Source organism: Pelophylax lessonae (genome assembly GCF_965119305.1).
Source record: "Pelophylax lessonae genome assembly, chromosome: 3".
In the NCBI taxonomy this organism is placed as follows: domain Eukaryota; kingdom Metazoa; phylum Chordata; class Amphibia; order Anura; family Ranidae; genus Pelophylax; species Pelophylax lessonae.
In genome coordinates, this window is record NC_138770.1 from 512,277,055 (window position 1) to 512,296,724 (window position 19,670).

Sequence of the window (19,670 nt, forward strand, 5' to 3'; positions counted from 1 at the left end):
ACTTTACTTTAAAAACAAAAGAAAAGGGCAATTGTATTTCTGTCTGTGTTACTGTTGGGGAGTTACCTTCACTTCCTGTTTACAGTAAAAACTGTAAAAAGAAAAAAATGTTTTGGTTGGACATACATTTAAAAAAAATCCTGGGACTTGGTAAATGAATAAACACAAAAAAGTGGCTAAAACAAATTCAATATAAATAGTTATCAGATGTAAACGTATTACGGTTCTACTTTATGTCTGTAGTAAGCTTCCTCCAAACACCCCTATGACATTTCATCAAAGCGTCTTGTGATTTGCTATACACATATTTGATCATCCATTATCAATCACGGGTTCCTTGGGACCCTAGGCTTAGGGCCAGTTCACCCCACATGCAGTCCAATGCGTTTTTTTCTGCATCAAAAACACATGGGACGTAGGTTATATGTTTTTTAATTGCATAATTCACCTCAGTGCAGTCAGTTCCAGAGCATTCCAGTTCCAGAAAAGAAAGTAGATCATGCTGCAGTTTTTCTGCACTGGACTGTACTGGAACGCAGTAAAACACATCAAAAACGCACTAGAACGCATTAAAAAGGCACTGGACCCCAGTACAAGGGAAAAAAAAAACAGGGAAAAAAAAAAAAAAAAAAAGCATCTAGAATGCATCCGGAAACACATTAAAAACGTGCATGCAGAAACGCATCCGGAATGGATCTGGAGTGCGTTGTTGTGGTGTGAACCAGCCCTTACTCCAGAGGGGTTCCTTGAGCAGTGGATAATTGATTTCCCATTTGATGGTGTTTGCATAGTGCTGGGGCCAGCCAATGTCACTTGGCAGAGCCAGCAGCATGACACCAATGATCTTTTTAGCTATCTGTAAGGGTGGCAATCTGACTGCCACTGTAAAAGGGGCATTCTTTCCACTGGCTACCAATGTAAGGAGCATTCTTTGTAATTAATTGGTTTTAGCAGGGATTTTGTGAGACCTTTAACCACTTGCCGACCGCCGCACGACTATCTACGTGGGCGGTCAGCCCCTCACTGGCAAAGTGACGTAGGTCTACGTCGCTCGCCTGTGAGGGTTTAGGGAGCGAGCGCGCGCCGCCGGAGGCGCGCTCCCGCTCCCGCGTGGTCACGGACCCCCCCGCGCGCGTGACCGGCGGACCCGATCGCCGCCGGCCACTCTGCGATCGGCGGGGGAGAGGGAGATAGTCAGGCAGCTTGTGTAAACAAGCTGCCTGTCATTCTCCTCTCTGTATGAGAGCTGATCACATGGATCTACTATGTAGATCCATTGATCACTCTGCATACAGTTGAAGCCACAGCCAATCACAGTTAGAATCACGCCCCTAGGGACACACACAGCCCCTCCCTCTCAAATAAAGTTAACCCCTTCACTACCAGTGCATTTTTACAGTAACAGTGCATATGTATAGCACTGATTACTGTAGAAATGTCACTGGTAACCCCAAAAGTGTCAAAAATGTCAGTCAAGGGTCCGATCTGTCCGCCGCAATGTCGCAGTACCGCAAAAAAAATCGCAGATCGCCGCCATTACGCGTTAAAAAAAAAAACAACAAAAATGACAAAAATCTTTCCCTTTGTTAGTAAACGCAATAACTTTTGCGCAAACCAATCAAAATACGCTTTTTGCGATTTTTTTTACCAAACATAGGTAGCATAAAACAAATTGGCCGAAAATATTAAAAAATTTTGATTTTTACATTTTTTTTTGGGGGAATTTCATATAAAAAAAAGGGAAAAATATTGCTATTTTTGCAAAATTTACGCTCTTTTTTTGTTTATAGCGCGTGATCAAAAAATCGCACAGGTGATCAAATACCACCAAAAGAAAGCTCTGTTTGTGGGAAAAAAAGGACGCCAAATTCGTTTCGGTACAGCGTCGCACGACCGCGCAATTGTCCGTTAAAGTCACGCAGTGCCGAATCGCAAAATGCCCTCTGGTCGTTTAGCAGCCAAATCCTCCGGGGCTTAAGTGGTTAAGGGGTCTTTGGGGGGGGGGGGGGGTTGAGAAAGGCTGTATTAGAGATCTGCCCTTTTAAACACCTATAAATATTCCAAGAACTTTAAGAGATGACACAAATATGTCAAACACTGTTAAAGAAAATTGACTCTGCGAATAAATAGAGACATACACAACATAAGCCTGACTACAAAAAGTACAGTATCGTACTGTGTGCATTTTTCAGTTTAAAAGAGTGGGAAGGGATGTTGCATTAATGTTTTCGACAATAAAAAACCCATCTGGCTAGTAGTTTGTTCATGTATTACAACAATCATTCTTTGATCATTAGATAAAACAATAAAAAAACCTTACAATCCAATTCTCTTACCTTTGAAAATCGAGCATTTATCCATTTGGTAAAGGTCTTCTTTTGCACATCATTGTGTTCATCTGACGAAAAAATACAGAGATAAAATTAGCATTGTTTGGTTACATTATTTTTGCTTTATATTAAAAGATTTAAGCTACCCAAAAACATGACATGCTTGTTGTCTAATCCACCCAATATTGATATGTCTTTGGACACTGCAACCTCTTCCACTGACCAACCAATCTCAGATCAAAAAAGTATTCACCAAAAGAGATTTGAATGGGTGATAACTGTTGTTTCTTTGCCTAGCACCAGGGGAATATGGCTCAGTGCATATTTTGGAAACTTCCTTTATAAAAAATGATCAGGATATTGATAAACAGGTTGTGCTTTTTATTAAAGCGGAGTTCCGGCCACAAAATCGACCTAATCGATTTTGTGGCCATCCGCTTGCTCTTCTTCACCTGAAAAGGAATTGGATAGTTAGGATTATTTTTTTTTTTTACTTACCTTGTAATTGTAGAAAGAAATACTCACCTATTTTCCACTTCCTCCCTCTGTGGCCGCAGCCCGCGCCATCACTTCCGGTTTGCAATGATTCCTGGGAGCTGAACGTTATGGCTCCCAGGAATCAATGCGACGGCATCGGCCCCGCTCGTCACGGAAGTGACAAGAGGGGCCGGTGCAGGCGCATTCTGGGAGAAGAAGACACGGAAGAGGACGCAGAAGAGGATCACGCTGGCTTCAGCTGCCCACAACAGAGATGACAACGCTGTAGAAGTAATTTTATAAGTGAGTATTTCTTCTTGCAGGTAAGTGCGAACCGGGACAGATCAGAGGCTAGCCATTGTGGAATGTACTAGCCCTGACTGTCATTGAAAAAATGTTTTTGTGGCCGGAACTCCGCTTTAAGTAGCTTTTTCACAAAAAAGGATAACATATATGAGCAATATTGGCATTTCTCACTTGTGGTGGGAACTCATCTTGAGCAGGGAGAAACAGAAGGAGCCATGTGAGAGCTTTGGATACACTAGTCAAGATGGAAGCCTCATATGACTGCATCTTTCAGACTTTTAAAAAAGAATCAAATGTCTGACAAACCTTAAAAGTCCAACCACAGTTCTATTATACAACGTTAAATACAAATTACTTTTCTCGGCTAATAATTAGTCACTAAATGGAAAACTGTTCCCTTTAAATGTATTCACACCCAAGAATAAATATACATTATATTGCTGCTTAAAGCGGTTGTAAACCCAAAATGTAAGAAAAAAAAAAAACACCTGCAAGACAAAGGCATAATAAGCTAGTATGCATCGCATACTAGCTCATTATGTATTACTTACCTTAGAACGAAGCCCCGACACGGACCCCCGGACATCGCTGCGGGCGCCGCCATGATCCCTCGCCGTCTCTTCCGGGTTCGGCGGCTCCGGCGCTGTGATTGGCCGGAGCCGCGATGAGTGATTTTCCGGCAAGCTCCCGGCAAGCAAAACTGAAGGTCCCCCCGGACCTTCAGAGCGCATGCGCCGCTCGCGTGAGCGGCTGCATGCACTGCAAATATCTCCTAAACCGTGCTGGTTTAGGAGATATTAATTGTACCTACAGGTAAGCCTTATTATAGGCTTACCTGTAGGTAAAAGTGTAAAAAAGCATTATACTACCGCTTTAACAGTTCTAAGATGTGGTCACAGAATTAATTTTATTTTAATCATCTTCAAATGTATGCATTGGGACCAGCACACCACATCCATATAATTACAATTAAAATACTGCAAAATGACTTTTCTATGAGATAGTTTTTATTGGGTTTTCACAGTATTACAAGCTCAAGTTTGTCCACGCAGGGAGACCGTACAGTTAAACAGAATGAGAACAGAACAATAACAATAAGCCCATAGTCAATCATATACAATTAACTTGTTCTGGATCTTGGCCCAGGGTTCTATAATCCAAAGTCAATATGCTTTCCAAATTCAAGAAACCCAGCATAAGCGTACCCAAGAGACAAGCAAAGGTCAGAAAGAAAGGAAAGACAAAGAATAAAGAGGAGGCAAAGGGATGGGGGAAAATTAACCCCCCCCCCCCCGCGCGGACTCGGGGCCGCGTCAAGAATTCCGTCATAAATGGACGAAACTGGTTGGATGTACGGAAGATAGGGAATAATTAATCCAAGGTTCCGAAACTTTAAGAAATTTAGAGGGGAATACTGTACTATACTGGACATTTTTTTCAAATAAAGAGGAAGGCAATCATGCGGTCTTTTACTCCCTGAAATGGGACTGATGGTTTCTTCCAGGCCTGAGCAATGATCTGTTTAGCAGAGAGGAATAAAAAGGATGCTAATTTCTGGTAATACACAAAGAAGCCCGGGATAGGGCATGGTAAAAGGACTAGTCTGGCGTCTTTATGAATCATTAGATGAAATAAGGTGTGCAACAGGCCAACCACTCTGGACCAGAAACCAGTTAATCGGGGGCAAAGCCATTAGATGCGCAATACATCCCCTCGCTGTCCACAATTTAAAAAATAACTTTGTATGAGGATTCAAGGGTTGCCGTGTTAAAGGAAAATTTTGCTACAGTTGCCCAAGCCTTATTCTAATCCTCTCGATCAATCTGAGTGGACAAGTCCTTTTCCCACTGTGTTTTGTAAGAGAGGGGTGATGACTGTGCTTGATTCTTTGAAGAAGGGCAGAGATGAGACCAGGAGACCCCCGGGAGTGTTGGCCCGTCCTGAGGTAAAGGTACATCTAGGTTCAACGTAGAGACAGAATTTAGCGTCAAATTTGAAAATATCAATAAAATTACAGGGAAGGAGCTTAATATGTTTCTTGGAGGGAAGTCCATGTAGGAAAGGCACGGGTATTCAAAAAGTGTTGTACCATGTTGTAGCCATGAGAGGTCCGCCAGGCAATTGTGTGAATTTGTTCCACACGAGAGGGAAAAGCAGATTATTGACTCCAGGGCTTTTCAGCTGTTACAGTGATTGAGTGTACATATGCCTAAACTTGTAAATACAATGTTCCTTTAATATTATAAAAAACATAAAAACCACCAAAAAACAGGTTTAGCATGTATCCAGAAATTTAACGTTAAGATGTACCAGTGGCTACTACTACATATAGTACCCTTGTCACTCCACCAGTTAGCTCAAGCTCTCTAGATGTTCCAGTATGAAGGGCAGATCTATCGCTTTGTATCATGATGATTTAAATGATGGGGTAGGGATAGCGTTCTATGCGTTCCTCAGATCTCCTTAGGAGATGTGGCATACCTATAAAGTGGTATCCAAGACCAGCAAAGCAGATCTACTCTTTCAGGAAGGTCTGTCAGTATTTAGACTTCCTATTGAGGGAGTAGATCCTATTGAAGTTCCATGCATATACAATATATTTTAACTGCAATAGGATTAATAAAGGATATGAGTGGCACAGTCAGGGTAATCTGTCTATTTTAGGGCCTTACATTACCAGTGCCATACTTAATTGTACTATTATAGAGTGGATATGATACTGGCTTCAAGGAGGACCATGAGGTCAACAACCACCCTCTGCATGAAACTGACAAAAGGCTAATAATATATACTTGTATACTGGTGAAGTGCTGTGCTGAAAACTCTCACACAAACAGGGTGAAGGAGAGGCCAACCCCCTCAGTGTGGGGCTTCACTGGAGGATGGCTTCTCTTCCCGCCTTTTGCGCATAAATAGCAACATTGATGTTTTTTACATTTGTTCAGTTTTTGGTTTCCAGGCTTAGGCAAATGATGTTGTACATCCCAGGGGTCTTCAGGAGGGGGGAAGGGGCTTTCTCACTTAAGAACACTCACCAGCCTGCAAGGGCAAATGGATTCCAAAAAGTAAATGCTACATGAATCATCTGCCTTCACTCAAGATGGCCACAACCATAAATGCTAGGGGGTGTTTTTCAAAGTCATTTCTCATATAATTAAAGCCCGGTGACATGGATGGATGAGTTTTCTTTGAATATGAAAAATTAATTGAATAGCCTTTTTGGTTTGGGGTGCTCAGATGCAGTATAATTCAATTTAAGGCCTCATGCTGACTGGACATTATAAAAACGGCAGTAGCTTTAGCTATAGAATTCCGCATTAAAACGCAAGTTTTACTGCGGTTTTGCATTAGCGTTTTTTTTAAAAACTATACCCTCACAAAAGCTTATGGCTCAAAAATGCTCATAAACGCTGAAGCATTTTTACAGCTGAAAAACTGCTCTTCAAACCCACTAGTTCTGGGGGGGGGGGGGGGTTCCAGCCAGAAAACACCCTACCAAAAAATGCTGCACAGCCTATGTGTGCATGAACACATAGGATAACATGCTGGAGAGTTTACTAGCTATAGAAAAAAACATCTGAAGTCAAAAACAGAAGCTGTAAAAATGTCCAGGGCGCATGAGGCCTTAATATTTTTTTTTCACCCAAACACATACTTACCATGAAAATCGTAGGAATCAACTTCCAATTTGCCTCTCCCAATCAAGAAATGGCTTGAATGATATCAGCGTGAGGCGGCCTCCCGCGCCCTGTTCCAGGCTCGCTTACTAATATTGCGACTATGGACTGCGCCTGAGCCACCGACTTATCGAATGTGGTTAGAACAGGTAGGGGGCACTCTCAGAATGGAAAAGGTTATTTACCAACACAGGGGGTCTCCACAAAAATTTTCTAAAGTCTGGGGAGCTTGGTTGGATTGTCCGGGAATGGCCCCTACTGACCTCATCCTGGACCGTTTGATATCTTAAATGTGTAACTATGGGTTGGGACTGCGGGGGGAAGATTGCTTGACGCTCTGGGGGTGGATTGGAGGATTGCAATAATACTGATACTATCTCAGACAAGGTTGTTGGGGGTTGTCTGCTCTAAAGGGGTTGTGTTGTATGTGTTCTGTAAGCAATTTTGTGAGGTACTGTTGCTTTTATGTTCTTATGCTTGTACCGTATATTGCTGTTTTACGATGGTGCTGTGAATTTCTTTCAATAAAGATGTTTTCTGATTTAAAAAAAAAAGAAATGGCTTGAACAATTGTCTATATACAGAAAGTAAATGAGTGTACCATATTTCATAAAATGACGAAGCAGCTAGTTTTTTGTTTTTTTGCCGAACAGACCTCTTTTATCACTCTCAATAACACATTCTCATCCAGTCCCCATCAACTCTTCCCTACCTTCAACTCTCTACTTTGCCCTTCACTGCCTCCACCCACTAAATCACTCACTGCCCAGAAGACTGCTAATCACTTAAAAAACAAGATTGATTAAATTTGGGATGAAATCTCCACTCTACAGGTATTTCCCTCACATAACACCCCATGTCAACAGGTAAAATCAACACTCTCCTTATGCAAACCTGCTACCATAGATGAGGTTGCTAAACTCCTTTCTAACACTCACCTAACCACCTGTCCCCTGGACCCTATTCCCTATAAATACTACGGTCACCCTCTGACTATCATGCACTCTCTAACCCACATCATCAATCTCCTTCTCTTCTGGCATCTTTACCAATGCCCTAAAACATGCACTGGTCACCACCATACTTAAAAAGCCTACTTGGACCCTACCAATCTTAATCTATGACCTATCTCCTTGCTCCCCTTTTCCTCTAAACTCCTCAAACGCCTGGTCTACAACCAACTGAGTGACTGCCTAATCAAGAATAACCTTCTTGATTCCCTTCAGTCAGGATTTTGCCCTCAACACTCCACGGAAACTGCTCTTTTAAAACTCACAAATGACTTACTAACAGCAAAATGCAATGGACACTATCCTATACTCCTAGTTCTGGATCTTTCAGCTGCCTTTGATGCGGTTGACCACTCCCTCCTACTCAAAAAACTTCACTCCTTTGGTCTCTGTGACCGTGCTTTTCACTGGCAGTCATCCTACCTATATCACCGCACCTTCAGTGTCACTTACAATACTACTTGTTCCTCTCCTCTTCCTTTCTCGGTCGGGGTCCCCCAAGGTTCTGTTCTTGGACCCCTCTTATTTTCAATCTACACCTCCTTCCTGGGTGATAGCCTCCCATGGCTTTCAATATAATTTCTACACTGACGACACCCAAACCTATCTCTCCACCCCTCAGCTCACTCCATCAGTCTACTCACACATCCCTAACTTACTAACTAACAGATATATCTGTCTGGATGTCACACCACTTCCTCAAACCCAACTTGTCCAAAACCGAGCTCATAATATTTCCTCCCCCACATGCCTCTTCCCCTGACTTCTCTGTCAAGAGCAATGGCACAACTATCCATCCATCCCCGCATGCCAGGGTGCTAGGTATTATTCTGGACTCTGAACTCTCCTTTTAGCCCCCCATCGAATCACTTTCCAAGGCTTGCCGCCTCATCTCTAAAATACATCCCTTCCTAACCAATGAAACCACAAAGCTCCTGATTCACTCCCTGCTTATCTCTCGCTTCGACTACTGCAACTCCCTTCTCATTGGCTTACCTTTAAATAGGCTATCCCCCCTTCAGTCCATCATGAATGCTGTTGTCAGTTTCCTCCACCTTACAAACCACTCAGCGCCTGCTACACCTCTCTGCCAATCCCTAGCTCCCACTCACCCAACAAATTAAATTCAACTCGGCCCCCAGCTACATCACTAGTCTCAAAAAACCAACCATATCGTCCTCGCTGTTCCTCCCAAGACTTCCTGCTCTCTAGCTCCCTCGTCACCTCCTCCCATACTCACCTCCAGGACTTCTCCCGAACCTCTCACATCCTTTGGAATTCCCTACCCCAAACTATCCGTCTAGCTCCAACTTTATTCACTTTTAGGCGATCTGTTAGGATTGAGTTCACCTGCTGGTGGCACTGTGTTGCCCTGGGCTGTATGCTGCAGTTTCAATGTCTACCAGCAGGTGTCTACCAGAAGCCAGCAGACTTCTATGATCACTTACAACTGTGTTCAGCTGCCAGGTGGCTATTTAAGGCTGATCCTCCCTTTCCCAGGCGCGTCACTATATTGAATGCCTGTTTCAAAAGGGTCCGCGAGTATCCTTCTGCCATCAGTCTCTCCCTCAGTAGATCTGCCTGTTTTTTTAAAATCCAGATCTAAGGTGCAGTTTCTAATAAATCGTATGTATTGGCCACAGGGAACACTTCTCACCTCCTGGTGGGGCGATCCTGAGGACCGCGACCTGGTACTAACACGCAGAAAAATCCATCTCCACCATCAGGAGCGCTGGTGAACACCGGTGAGTACTTAGATTCTGCACCTCAGGTGAGCCTGCGTCATCTGCCAGTGTGACCTGCCTGTGTTCCTATCCAGCTGGTTCCTGTGTAAGCTGCTATAGCTATTGGTCTTCGAGCCTGACTCCAGATCGTGACACCTTTGTCTTTTTGAATGCCTCCTTGCTGCCTGAACCAAGTGTCTGTGATCCTGATCCATACCCTGATCTATCCTGTACCCCTTGCCTTGCTCCTGCTCTCTGCTTTGTATCCAGTCATCCAGTCTAGTTTACCCTCTTCCTTGCTTCCCTGCTCCCCTTGTCCTGTATAGTGTATATATTTGGAAATAGTTGGTTCTTTAGTTATTGTGTCTTTGGGGTTGGGTTTTGTTTACTGGCATTTGCTTTGTTCCCTGTTGCTGTGTATGTTTGTTTTGTAGTTCACTATAATAAATTTTACTTTAAGGCTATCTATATAGTGTTGGTGTGTAGCTACATGTGTCTGGTCTCCCTAGCTGCTGCTGAACCCTGACACGATCCCTGAGAACGTTTCTTTTCAGAGAAGTCTATCCTGCCCCCACCGAACAACTGCTATTTTATTCTCTTCATCAGCTCATCCCCCACAGTTATTACCTTTTGTATCACTTGACCCTCCCTCTTAGATTGTAAACTGTAACGAGCAGGGCCCTCTGATTCCTCCTGTATTGAATTGTATTGTACTTGTAGTGTCTGCTCTAACATTGTAAAGTGCTGTGCAAACCGTTGGCACTATATAAATCCTGTATAATAATAATACTAATAATTTCTACTAACCAGATGTATGCTGCTGTAAGGGATCTGAATACTGATATCATTGGTTTCAAACACAATCTATCCTAATACTACCACTTTGCTCATAAAACCTCTAAGAAGAATTAGGAATAAATGCCCTTTGTGTAAGGAAGTGCAAATAGTCACACCAACACAGTTCATTCACTACATATGAAAATGAAATTCCTTCCCTGAACAAACAAATATTTGTGTTAATTAGGCGATTGTAATCCAGAGGGCAAAATTCCCTGAATTCCTTATCGGAAGATCAGCCTACATACATACAAGGATACAGATTATGGAACAGTCATACCAAATTAACATTTCATACTTGGCGGAGAAAGAAATAGCACTTCAGCATAGTACACATCTTTATACGTTTACAGTTCAAGTTAAAGTTATACTGTACATCTTTTATCGGTTTTTAACAACAAATTAGTGAAAATGCATTAACTTAAATAACAATTCATACCTCAATATAGAAATATCCAGCAAATATCAGATGTCTGGAAAAAGTATTTGTAAAAGCTTCCTTTCCACCATATGGGTGTAAAAAATGTGTTAGCAAGATTGATGACATACTGATGATATACTTAGAGCTTTTTTATATTGTGAAATGTGAAAAATAAAAGTTATGAAGACCAGCATTCCCTCTCATTCCTATATCATATTTACATATAAATATATATATATATATATATATATATATATATATATATATATACACACACACACAGAGACAGACACAGTATTATATATACATATACAGTGGGTATAGAAAATAATTTTAAATAATCACCAATGGTTGCTTTGCAGCCTGAAATGAAGACAGACACAGTTTTTGTGTTATCCAGCTATATTAAAGCAATTTATTACATTCAATAGGAAAAATATAACACCAACATATCAGAAAAAAATGTAAAAAATTCAAATACAGAATCACTGAGTTGGAAAAAGGATCGCCCCCCCCCCCCTCCTAAAAACGACTTGTAAACTCAATTAGGTGTAGCTAATCATCTTCTCAATGGCACACAAAGCCATTTAAATTTCAACTGTTAACAGCTGTGGTCATTTTGTCTAGCTCAGCATGGAAAGAGCTTTCCTGCAGCATTTCAGTCACGGGTAGCGCAACTGAATCAAACAATCAATTATGGGTGGCAAGACACTGTTAAACGATCTCCAGGATAAAGTTGTGGACAGGCACAAGTCAGGGCATAGATACTATACAAGTTTCAAAGGCTTTAGCAATGCCTAGAAGCACAGTGAAGTCTATTATTAAGAAGTGGAAGGTATTTGGTACAACACAGACCCTCCCTCTGGATAAGGACAAAAGAGCCAGGAGGAAACTGGTCAAAGAGGCTTACCAAAAGGCCTATAGCAACTCTTAAGCAGTTGCAACAAGTTATGACAAAGAGTGGTCACTGTGTGCAAATGACAACAATATCACAAATTCTCCACAAATGTGGCTTGTATGGGAGGGTTGCAGGAAAAAAAGCCACTTCTAGGGTCTTAAGCACTTAAGTGCTTTTAAAGCCATCTTATAAAGGGAAGAGAAGGAAATTAATACACTGAATGTAGTAGCAGTGGTAAGCACATACCCAAATAAGCCTACATTAAAGAAGTTGTTTGAAAGTAACAATTTAGCAGATTCACTTTATAGGTAATTTATGCGTATTGAATATTAGTGGAACAAAACAAGGTCAAATGCCAATTCAAACCTGAAAGATTCAAGAGATCACATCCTTACACCTAAACACATGGGATATGTCTTAGAATCTTGGATGAATTAAACTGATTAGTTAATATGGGTAAATGAGAAATACAAAGGCTGCCACTTCAACTTCCTTCCTTGTTTAAATTCTAGTTGTCTCACTGTAAAATGCGGATACCATGGCGTTAATATTTTCTCACTCACTGACCCAGAACAAATATGGTAATTACATCTGATTTCACATGCTGCATGACTGTTCCAGGTCGGTGACTCCCAAAAAACTGAAGTCCACCCTTTTGCCACTGCACCTATGTGTTAGGCAGTCGTAAAGGACTTGAAGATAAACTCTGGGCAAAGAAAAAAAAATTCCCATGCAGTGTGGCTGTTCTTGCACTGCGTGGGGCACTGCTCATTGTTGGAGAACAGAGATATACTTGCGTGATCCTACGATCCTCCCCGCACAAGACTGGTCCCACTGCATAGGAAAACTATATTAGTTGGGGCTTTAATAAAGAAAAATACTTTAGATCAACCTTTCTCAACCAGGATTCCTCCAGTGGTTTCTAGGATTTTTTCAGCAATAAGCAATTTCTGCCTCTCAGATAAACAAAAAAATAAAACACACCATTGACCTTTTTAACAATCAGCAAAGGGAAACTCTTCCTAATGACCCTAGATGTAAGGCACATTCTTCCCGATGACCATCACACTAATGTACCGTGAGATGTAGATATAGTAATTATTAGCTGGGGTTCCCTGAGAGCGGAAGTTTTTTACACGATATAAAGATATCAGTAATCAAAGCATCTGCAACCTTTGTTAGGATAACAATACTGGCCTACAGAGAAATTCTTTGGTCAAGAAGTACAAGTTCAAAATTAACCTTGTACCAAAACATATCATTTGTGGAAATGTAATTGTCACATAAGCTTTGGTGATAAAAATAAGATTGTTAGCTCTTTTTTTGCAGTCCTGTAGAAGACACAGAACATTAACTCCATAGACTTCTTGTAGAAACAGCTGTGTAATGTGGGAGGGGCAGACATTAATTGTTTTACTGGCATACTGAAAACTGTTGGCCCCTCTGTTATGGAAATGTAAAGAATGTGAAAATATATTGCATAATTACATAGAACAAGTCAATTCTTATACAAAATTCCTGCTTCTAATGATCAGTATGACCAGAAGCTCATTCCTGGACACATAGAATGCCATCACAGAGGTGAGCAGTACTCCAGTTGCCTATAAACTACAGACCAAAGCTAGCAATGCATGCACAATCCAGATCCTGTTCACATTTAAGACCCTCTACACATTACGTTTACATTGGGCACTTTGTTGGGCCAATGAAAGGAGAGGAGGACACTCATTCGTCAGCCTATCTCAATCAACAAGGATTGGAAAAAGGCCAACCTAAAGCCTAATACACACGGGCCATGATTGGCCAGTTCAATAGAAACCGGCCGACATTCGTCCCATGTGTATGGCAGCCGGAATGCTCATGACTGAAAATAGTCTGCCAACCGCCTCCCGATTAGCGTTGACCGGAGTGTTCTAGTGGAACACAATAGCACAGCAGAGGAAATTGATGTATTAACATCGGATTGTTAGTACAGCAGCTTCGACTTGAGTGGACAGTTTTTTTTTTTTTCCATTTAACCTGCTTGGGGGGGGGGGGGGGTTGTTCGAATCCTGCTGTCTGTGCTCAAGAGTGAGCAAGCACAAGTTCCCCCATGAGAAACGGCTTCCCATGGGGGCACTGGGGGACCCAAGAAGAGGAGGTTTGGGGCACCTCTGTGCAATTCCACTGCACAGAGCGGGTAAGAATGAGGTGTTTGTTATTTTAAAAACAAATTACTTTTACAACCATTTTCATGAAAATGCTGCAGAGCTTACAAAATCCCAATTTAGACTATTCTTCGAGATAACCACGGGGGCTAAGAAAAGGGATACAAAGGCTTGGAAGTCTTCCAAACTTTGTCTCTTGGAGACTAAAAACAGGAAAACCCAGGCCACAACCTACTGGAAAACGGAGGCAACCATACAATAAAGTATATAAATATGCTAAGCTTTGGCAACCCTGGATAACCACCTTCTTGCCCTTGGTCTTCAATGAGTCTCTTTTGGAACCCTGAACACCTGTAGTTCCGCCTCATTCTCTTTTTGCTCTCCTAACAGCATACGGCTGCTTCCCTATAACCCCTCCTCCTCACCTTACTACTATTCCCAGACCTTCGCTGTTTACCATGTACTCTGTTGTTGATGGATTCCACCACTATACTGCTAGTTAAAGAGGAGCTCAAGGCACCTATCCAAAAAATAAAAGTCAGCAGCTACAAAAAGTGTAGCTGCTGACTTTTAAAAAACTGCCACTCACATGTTTCACGGTCCAGCGGTGAGCTCACCCCGGCAGTCTTCATACTCCCTTCTCCCTCAGTGGTGTTGGCATCTTCACTATGGGCCACCCGGCTGTGACAGCTTGCAGCTTAGCTGGGTGCCCACTGCGCATGCGCGAGTCACACTGCGCAACCTGACTGGTGGATGCAGTCTTCTGGGAACTGTCAGTTTCCTAGAAGATTGCAGGGTGGAGGAAGGGAGGAGGACTTCCATTATCAAAATCGGGTACCCCCCCCCCCCACCCCTCACAAGTGGGGGACGAGTCCTTAAAGTGCAACTTTCTCTTTTGGGTGGAGTTCTCCTTTAAACATGATGCTATGAGTGCCTAAACACTGTTTATGGCACTGACGGTCATTTTTTTTCTATTCCGCAGAAAATCTGTGGTGCTTATTGTTTAGATCTTTAGAGCCGGTTCACACTACTCCGACTTGCCAGGCGACTTGGTTGCCTGACAAGTAGCTCCCCATGCTGTGCAATGGAACCGTTCTAATCAGAGCAACTCAAGTCGCTCCGACTTAGAAAAAGGTTCCTGCACTATTTTTTGGCGAAGTCTGAGCGACTTGCATTGACTTCTATTATGAGAAGTCGTTTGCAAGCCGCGATGAAGTCGCGCTGCATGGGGCGACTTTGAGTCGGATTAGTGTGAACCGGCTCTAACACATAAGGATGTAGCATGTTATTCTACTATAAATTGTACCATTCCTGTACTCAATAAAATATTTGGAAAGAAAAAATACAGACCTTACTTAAAGTGCATGTTAAAGCTGTAAGAAACCTAAAAGAAAACCTTTTCATATTTTGAAGCTTACTTATTCCTAAATGTGATGCCTGCTTTATTTAAAGCGGAGTTCCACCCTGGATTTTTTTTTTTTAATACCCCCGGGACAGTCAGGGCTAGTGCATTCCACAATGGCTAGCCTCTGATCTGTCCCGGGTTGCACTTACCTGCAAGACGAAATACTTACCTTGCAAACGTCTTGTCCAGCGCTGCCATCTCAGATGTGGGCAGCTTGAAGCCAGCGCGTCCTCTTCGGCGTCTTCTTCCGCCTTCTGTGGTCCCACGATGCTCTGCGCCGGCCCCGACGTCACTTCCGGGTCGCGCGCGTCACCCCTCCACAGCTTCTGGGCATGCCCAGAAGCTGTTTAGAAGGGGATGACGCGCGCGACCCGGAACTGACGTCGGGGCCGGTGCAGGCGCAATGATTCCTGGGAGCTATGACGTTCAGCTCCCAGGAATCATTGCAGAGCCAGGAAGTGACGACGGGCCGCGGCCGAGGAAGGAGGAAGAAGGAAGTAAGGTAAGTATATTTTCTTCGCTACGAGGTAAGTAAAAAAAAAAAAAATATGCGATTATCCATTTCTTTTTCAGGTGACCCGGAGCGAGAAGATGGAGGTAAGTATAAAAATAGGGTGGAACTCCACTTTAATTTTTTTTTCTAGGTGTTTGTTACCCCAACACTTCATATTCCTGATATGTGCCTGCTGTACCATGCACTTGTATATGAAGGTATCCAGTTCTCTCTGTATTGCATCCTTTGTGTAAAACCCTGGTGTTCCTGCTAATTCCCCTGCTTTTCTATTAAAAACTGACCACATTAAGCAAGAAAGCACACCGTAGTCAGGTCTCTAGCTATGCTGGAGTGCACTCTGCTTCAATGATCAGGCTTGTCCTGACAGCCCCCCCCCCCCCCATCCCATGTACAGCCATTCAATGGCAAGCTCAGTGTACTGCTGCTTCTTCTCCTCCAGCTCTTATGCAGCTCAGAACAGTGGGAATGTGATAATTTATAAAAAAGGGGAAAAGGGTATTTATAATATTTTTTTTATGTATCTAAACAAAAAGTTTTGCCTTTTATTTTTATTTTAAACTGAATAGGTTGTTTTACAAGGTGATCATTTACAATCACTTTAACTAAGATATTAAAGCAGAACTCCTGCTAAGGCATTTTGAGAAGTTGCAGAAACTGTTTTTTTTTTTTTCCTTTTGGAATAAAGGGTTACATAGATGAATAAAATGTGACCAATATTAGCCCCCCTGTCAATGTTAAATGGTTTGTCTTTACCCTTTTAGGCTAAAGCGATTTTCAGGTCCTTTTTTAGGAACTTTTGCACATAGTAGAAGTGTATTTTAAGCATCGGTCATATATGTTCAAGCTTCAGGCGTTTTTGTTTTAGCCAAACGAAAGCACTAGGGGACAGAGACTAGTTATTACAAGCTAAAAAACACATGAGGAAATGCCCAATACTGCTTGACTCAAACATTGAGTCCTCATGAACACAGGGCATTTTTACCAGTGTTAATTTCGTCGACTAAAATAATTTTGTCTACTAAATTACCACTACTTTAGTCGACTAAAATACAACTAAAACAATTCAGATGACTAAAATACGACTAAAACTAAAATGGCATTTTTGTCATAAGGCTAAAATACGACTAAATGTAAAATTACATTTTAGTCAAAAGACTATGCATGGGAAAAGGACCTCTTCCCAACAGCCCTGGGCGGTGGTTGTGGTAGTCTGTGGGCAGGGGGCTTATCGGAAGCCCTCTTTAAAAAAGATGGGCCCCTAGATCCCGCCCCCACGTAAATGAGTATGGTACCCCTACCCATTCACCCCAAAAAAGGCAGTGTAGTGTAAATAAAGACAAGAGACGGTTTTGAGAAGTCCTATATCAAAAGTCTACCTCCAATCTTCTCCCTCTGGTCTTCTTCCACTGAGTCACCCCCCCCCCCCACTGCAAAGCACCGACCCCCCCCCCCCCCCATGTTGAGGACGTGTGGACTGGAATGGTCCGGGGGGGGGGGGTTCTCGCTCGTCCCCTCCCCTTTCCTGACCTGCTATGCTGCATGCTCGGATGGGGATCTGGTATGGATTTGGGGGGGGGGGTCACGTTTTTTTGTTTTTTTTTTGTAGTGGGGTTTCCCCTTAAAATCCATACCAGACTGAAGGGCCTGGTATGGATCTTGGGGAGGAAATTTTGTTTAATTTTGCCGTGGGGTTACCCTTCAAGATCCTCAGAGCACAAGTCACACCACACGTCGGATCTTCATGATCCGACTTGGATGCGACTTCTATTCAAATCAATGGGCATTGTTAGTGGCTTGGCAGCTTGTTTTTTCTAACGCCCTGCATGCATGAGGCTTTACAGGTGTTCCTACTGAAGTCTATATGGCCACAAATAGATAATGTAGCTTTTGGAGATCAGGCTTCAGGCTACAGGCATCTGAGCGCTGATATGTGAACAGCCACCATACATGAGATTTGAAACACATGAGATTTAGGATGTTGAGAGTTTTGGAGCTACAAAACTTTCAGTGCCTAACTGTCACTTTTGCTGGACAGTTTAGTCTGTTAATGTAAGTTGAAAAAACGGATTTACTTACCAAGTGAAAATAAAGTAAAAAGGCCTACAAAAAATGAATGCAACCATGACATCTAAGAATTTGCAAGCTGCAAAATAATACATTTCTGTTTTTGGGTTTAATACAGCCTCTGCAATCCATGCACATTTCTTAATGTCTGCGGATCTGCCAGAAATGCACTCTTAAACCCTGTTGGGGGCTAACACCACACTGCATTTGAGGACTAAGTGGTGTCATCCCGCCTAATAACTTTTGCTAAACTATCATCCCGCATTCTCAGATCTCTACACCATTAAGACTAATCATTTTATATGTTATGATAAGAACTAGATGGGCTAAATAGTTCCTATACCACAGGAATGTACAGCTGACACTGGACAGCTCTGAGTTTCTGACAAATTCAATATATATTTTATACATTTATTAAACAGATATAGAAAAATGCTTCCAATTGTATATTTAAAGTGGTTGTAAACCCACTCTGATAACTTTTACCTATAGGTAAGCCTTTAATAAGATTTACCTATAGGTACTGTAAATATCTCCTAAACTTGCACTGTTGCAGAGATAATTACATTTCATGCAGCCGATGATGTCATCGGCGCATGCGCTCATGCGTGGGAGTGACATCGTGCGGCTCCTGGCCAGTAGCATAGCCGGAGTCCACAGACCTGGAAGGAAGATGGCTGAAGATGGATGCAGCCGCCAGCGGCGATGACGAGGGCTTCGTTTGGAGGTAACTGTCACATAATGTGCTAGTGTGCTATGCATACTCGCACATTATGCATTTAATTTGCAGGGAAGAAAAAAAAAAAAAAGATAGAGTTTACTTCTTCTTTAACATGCCAAAAAGGAGAAAATAGGAGAAGTTAATGTTTAGTTCTACTCAAAATTCCTGGCAAACAGGTGGAGACTATTATGTTATTTGATAACAACCCTAAATCAGTCATTTTAATTTTCCTCACTATAGATAACATTAAAGAACCCTTAAAAACAATCAACTGGCCCACAATTAATATAATTCATTCTATAATAGTAGATGTCCTTCAAGCTTCAGAGAGAGTACATCAGCAATTCCTAAAGTGGGGTACGCACTATAAGAAAATGGGGTGTACCATCGTCCGATTTTCCTCGTTGTTTCACAGCAAATTGAAACCAATGAGCGAAGGCTTTTTTGTTGTTTATTGTTTCTGATCATGCTCGTTCTTCGTTTTTGATTATTCTTGTACGAAAATCATACACGATAAACAAAAATCGTTCGTTCTGTTCCCATACAAGAAACATTTTGGAGTTTGTCCGTTCGGGAAGTTTGATATGAAAAGTAGGAAATGGTTGTATACACACTATACCAAAAATCGTACGAAAATTCTTTGGATGAAAATTATTGCCGGATTTTCTTATAGTGTGTATGACAGAAGACTTTTTACATTTTTGCATACCACTCAATTTCATTTTGGAGATTATTGTTATATATTGGCACTTTTCCACTGCAAGTACCGGCTAGTACCGGCTCGGCTCTACTCAGCCCTGCTTGGCCCGGTTTGCTTTTCCACTGCTGGTACCGCATGGTATAGTATCGGAACGGTTCGGTACGGTACGGTATAGGTTTGCTTTTCCACTAAAGTAGTACTAAAGTTAAGTGGGTGGGATAACAACGGGGTGGGTGTGATTCTCTGACGAATCAGTGGCTAGTAGTGACTGCATGCAAAGGATTGTGGGATATGGTACCAGTTTGGTACCTGTTGGAACCACAATCGAGTAGGTACTGTTTTTTCAGAGCCGTACCGTACCGTTCGGTTCCATGCAGTGGAAAAGCAAACCTATACCGTACCGTACCGAACCGTTCCGACCCTATACCATGCGGTACCG

The 19,670-nt window shown here is 42.2% G+C and overlaps 1 protein-coding gene across 8 annotated transcripts in view; it reads right to left on the bottom strand.

Annotated features, from left to right (window-relative positions):
- UTRN (utrophin) overlaps nucleotides 1–19,670 on the bottom strand; it is a gene marked incomplete at its 3' end in the record, with an annotated part of 1,040,500 nt that overhangs the window by 887,510 nt on the left and 133,320 nt on the right. For all 8 annotated transcript variants that reach the window (XM_082249947.1, XM_082249941.1, XM_082249943.1 and 5 more), the window contains one exon: nucleotides 2,337–2,398. In XM_082249947.1, coding sequence (XP_082106073.1) covers nucleotides 2,337–2,398 — 62 coding nt within the window. The remainder of the gene's footprint in view (nucleotides 1–2,336; nucleotides 2,399–19,670) is intronic.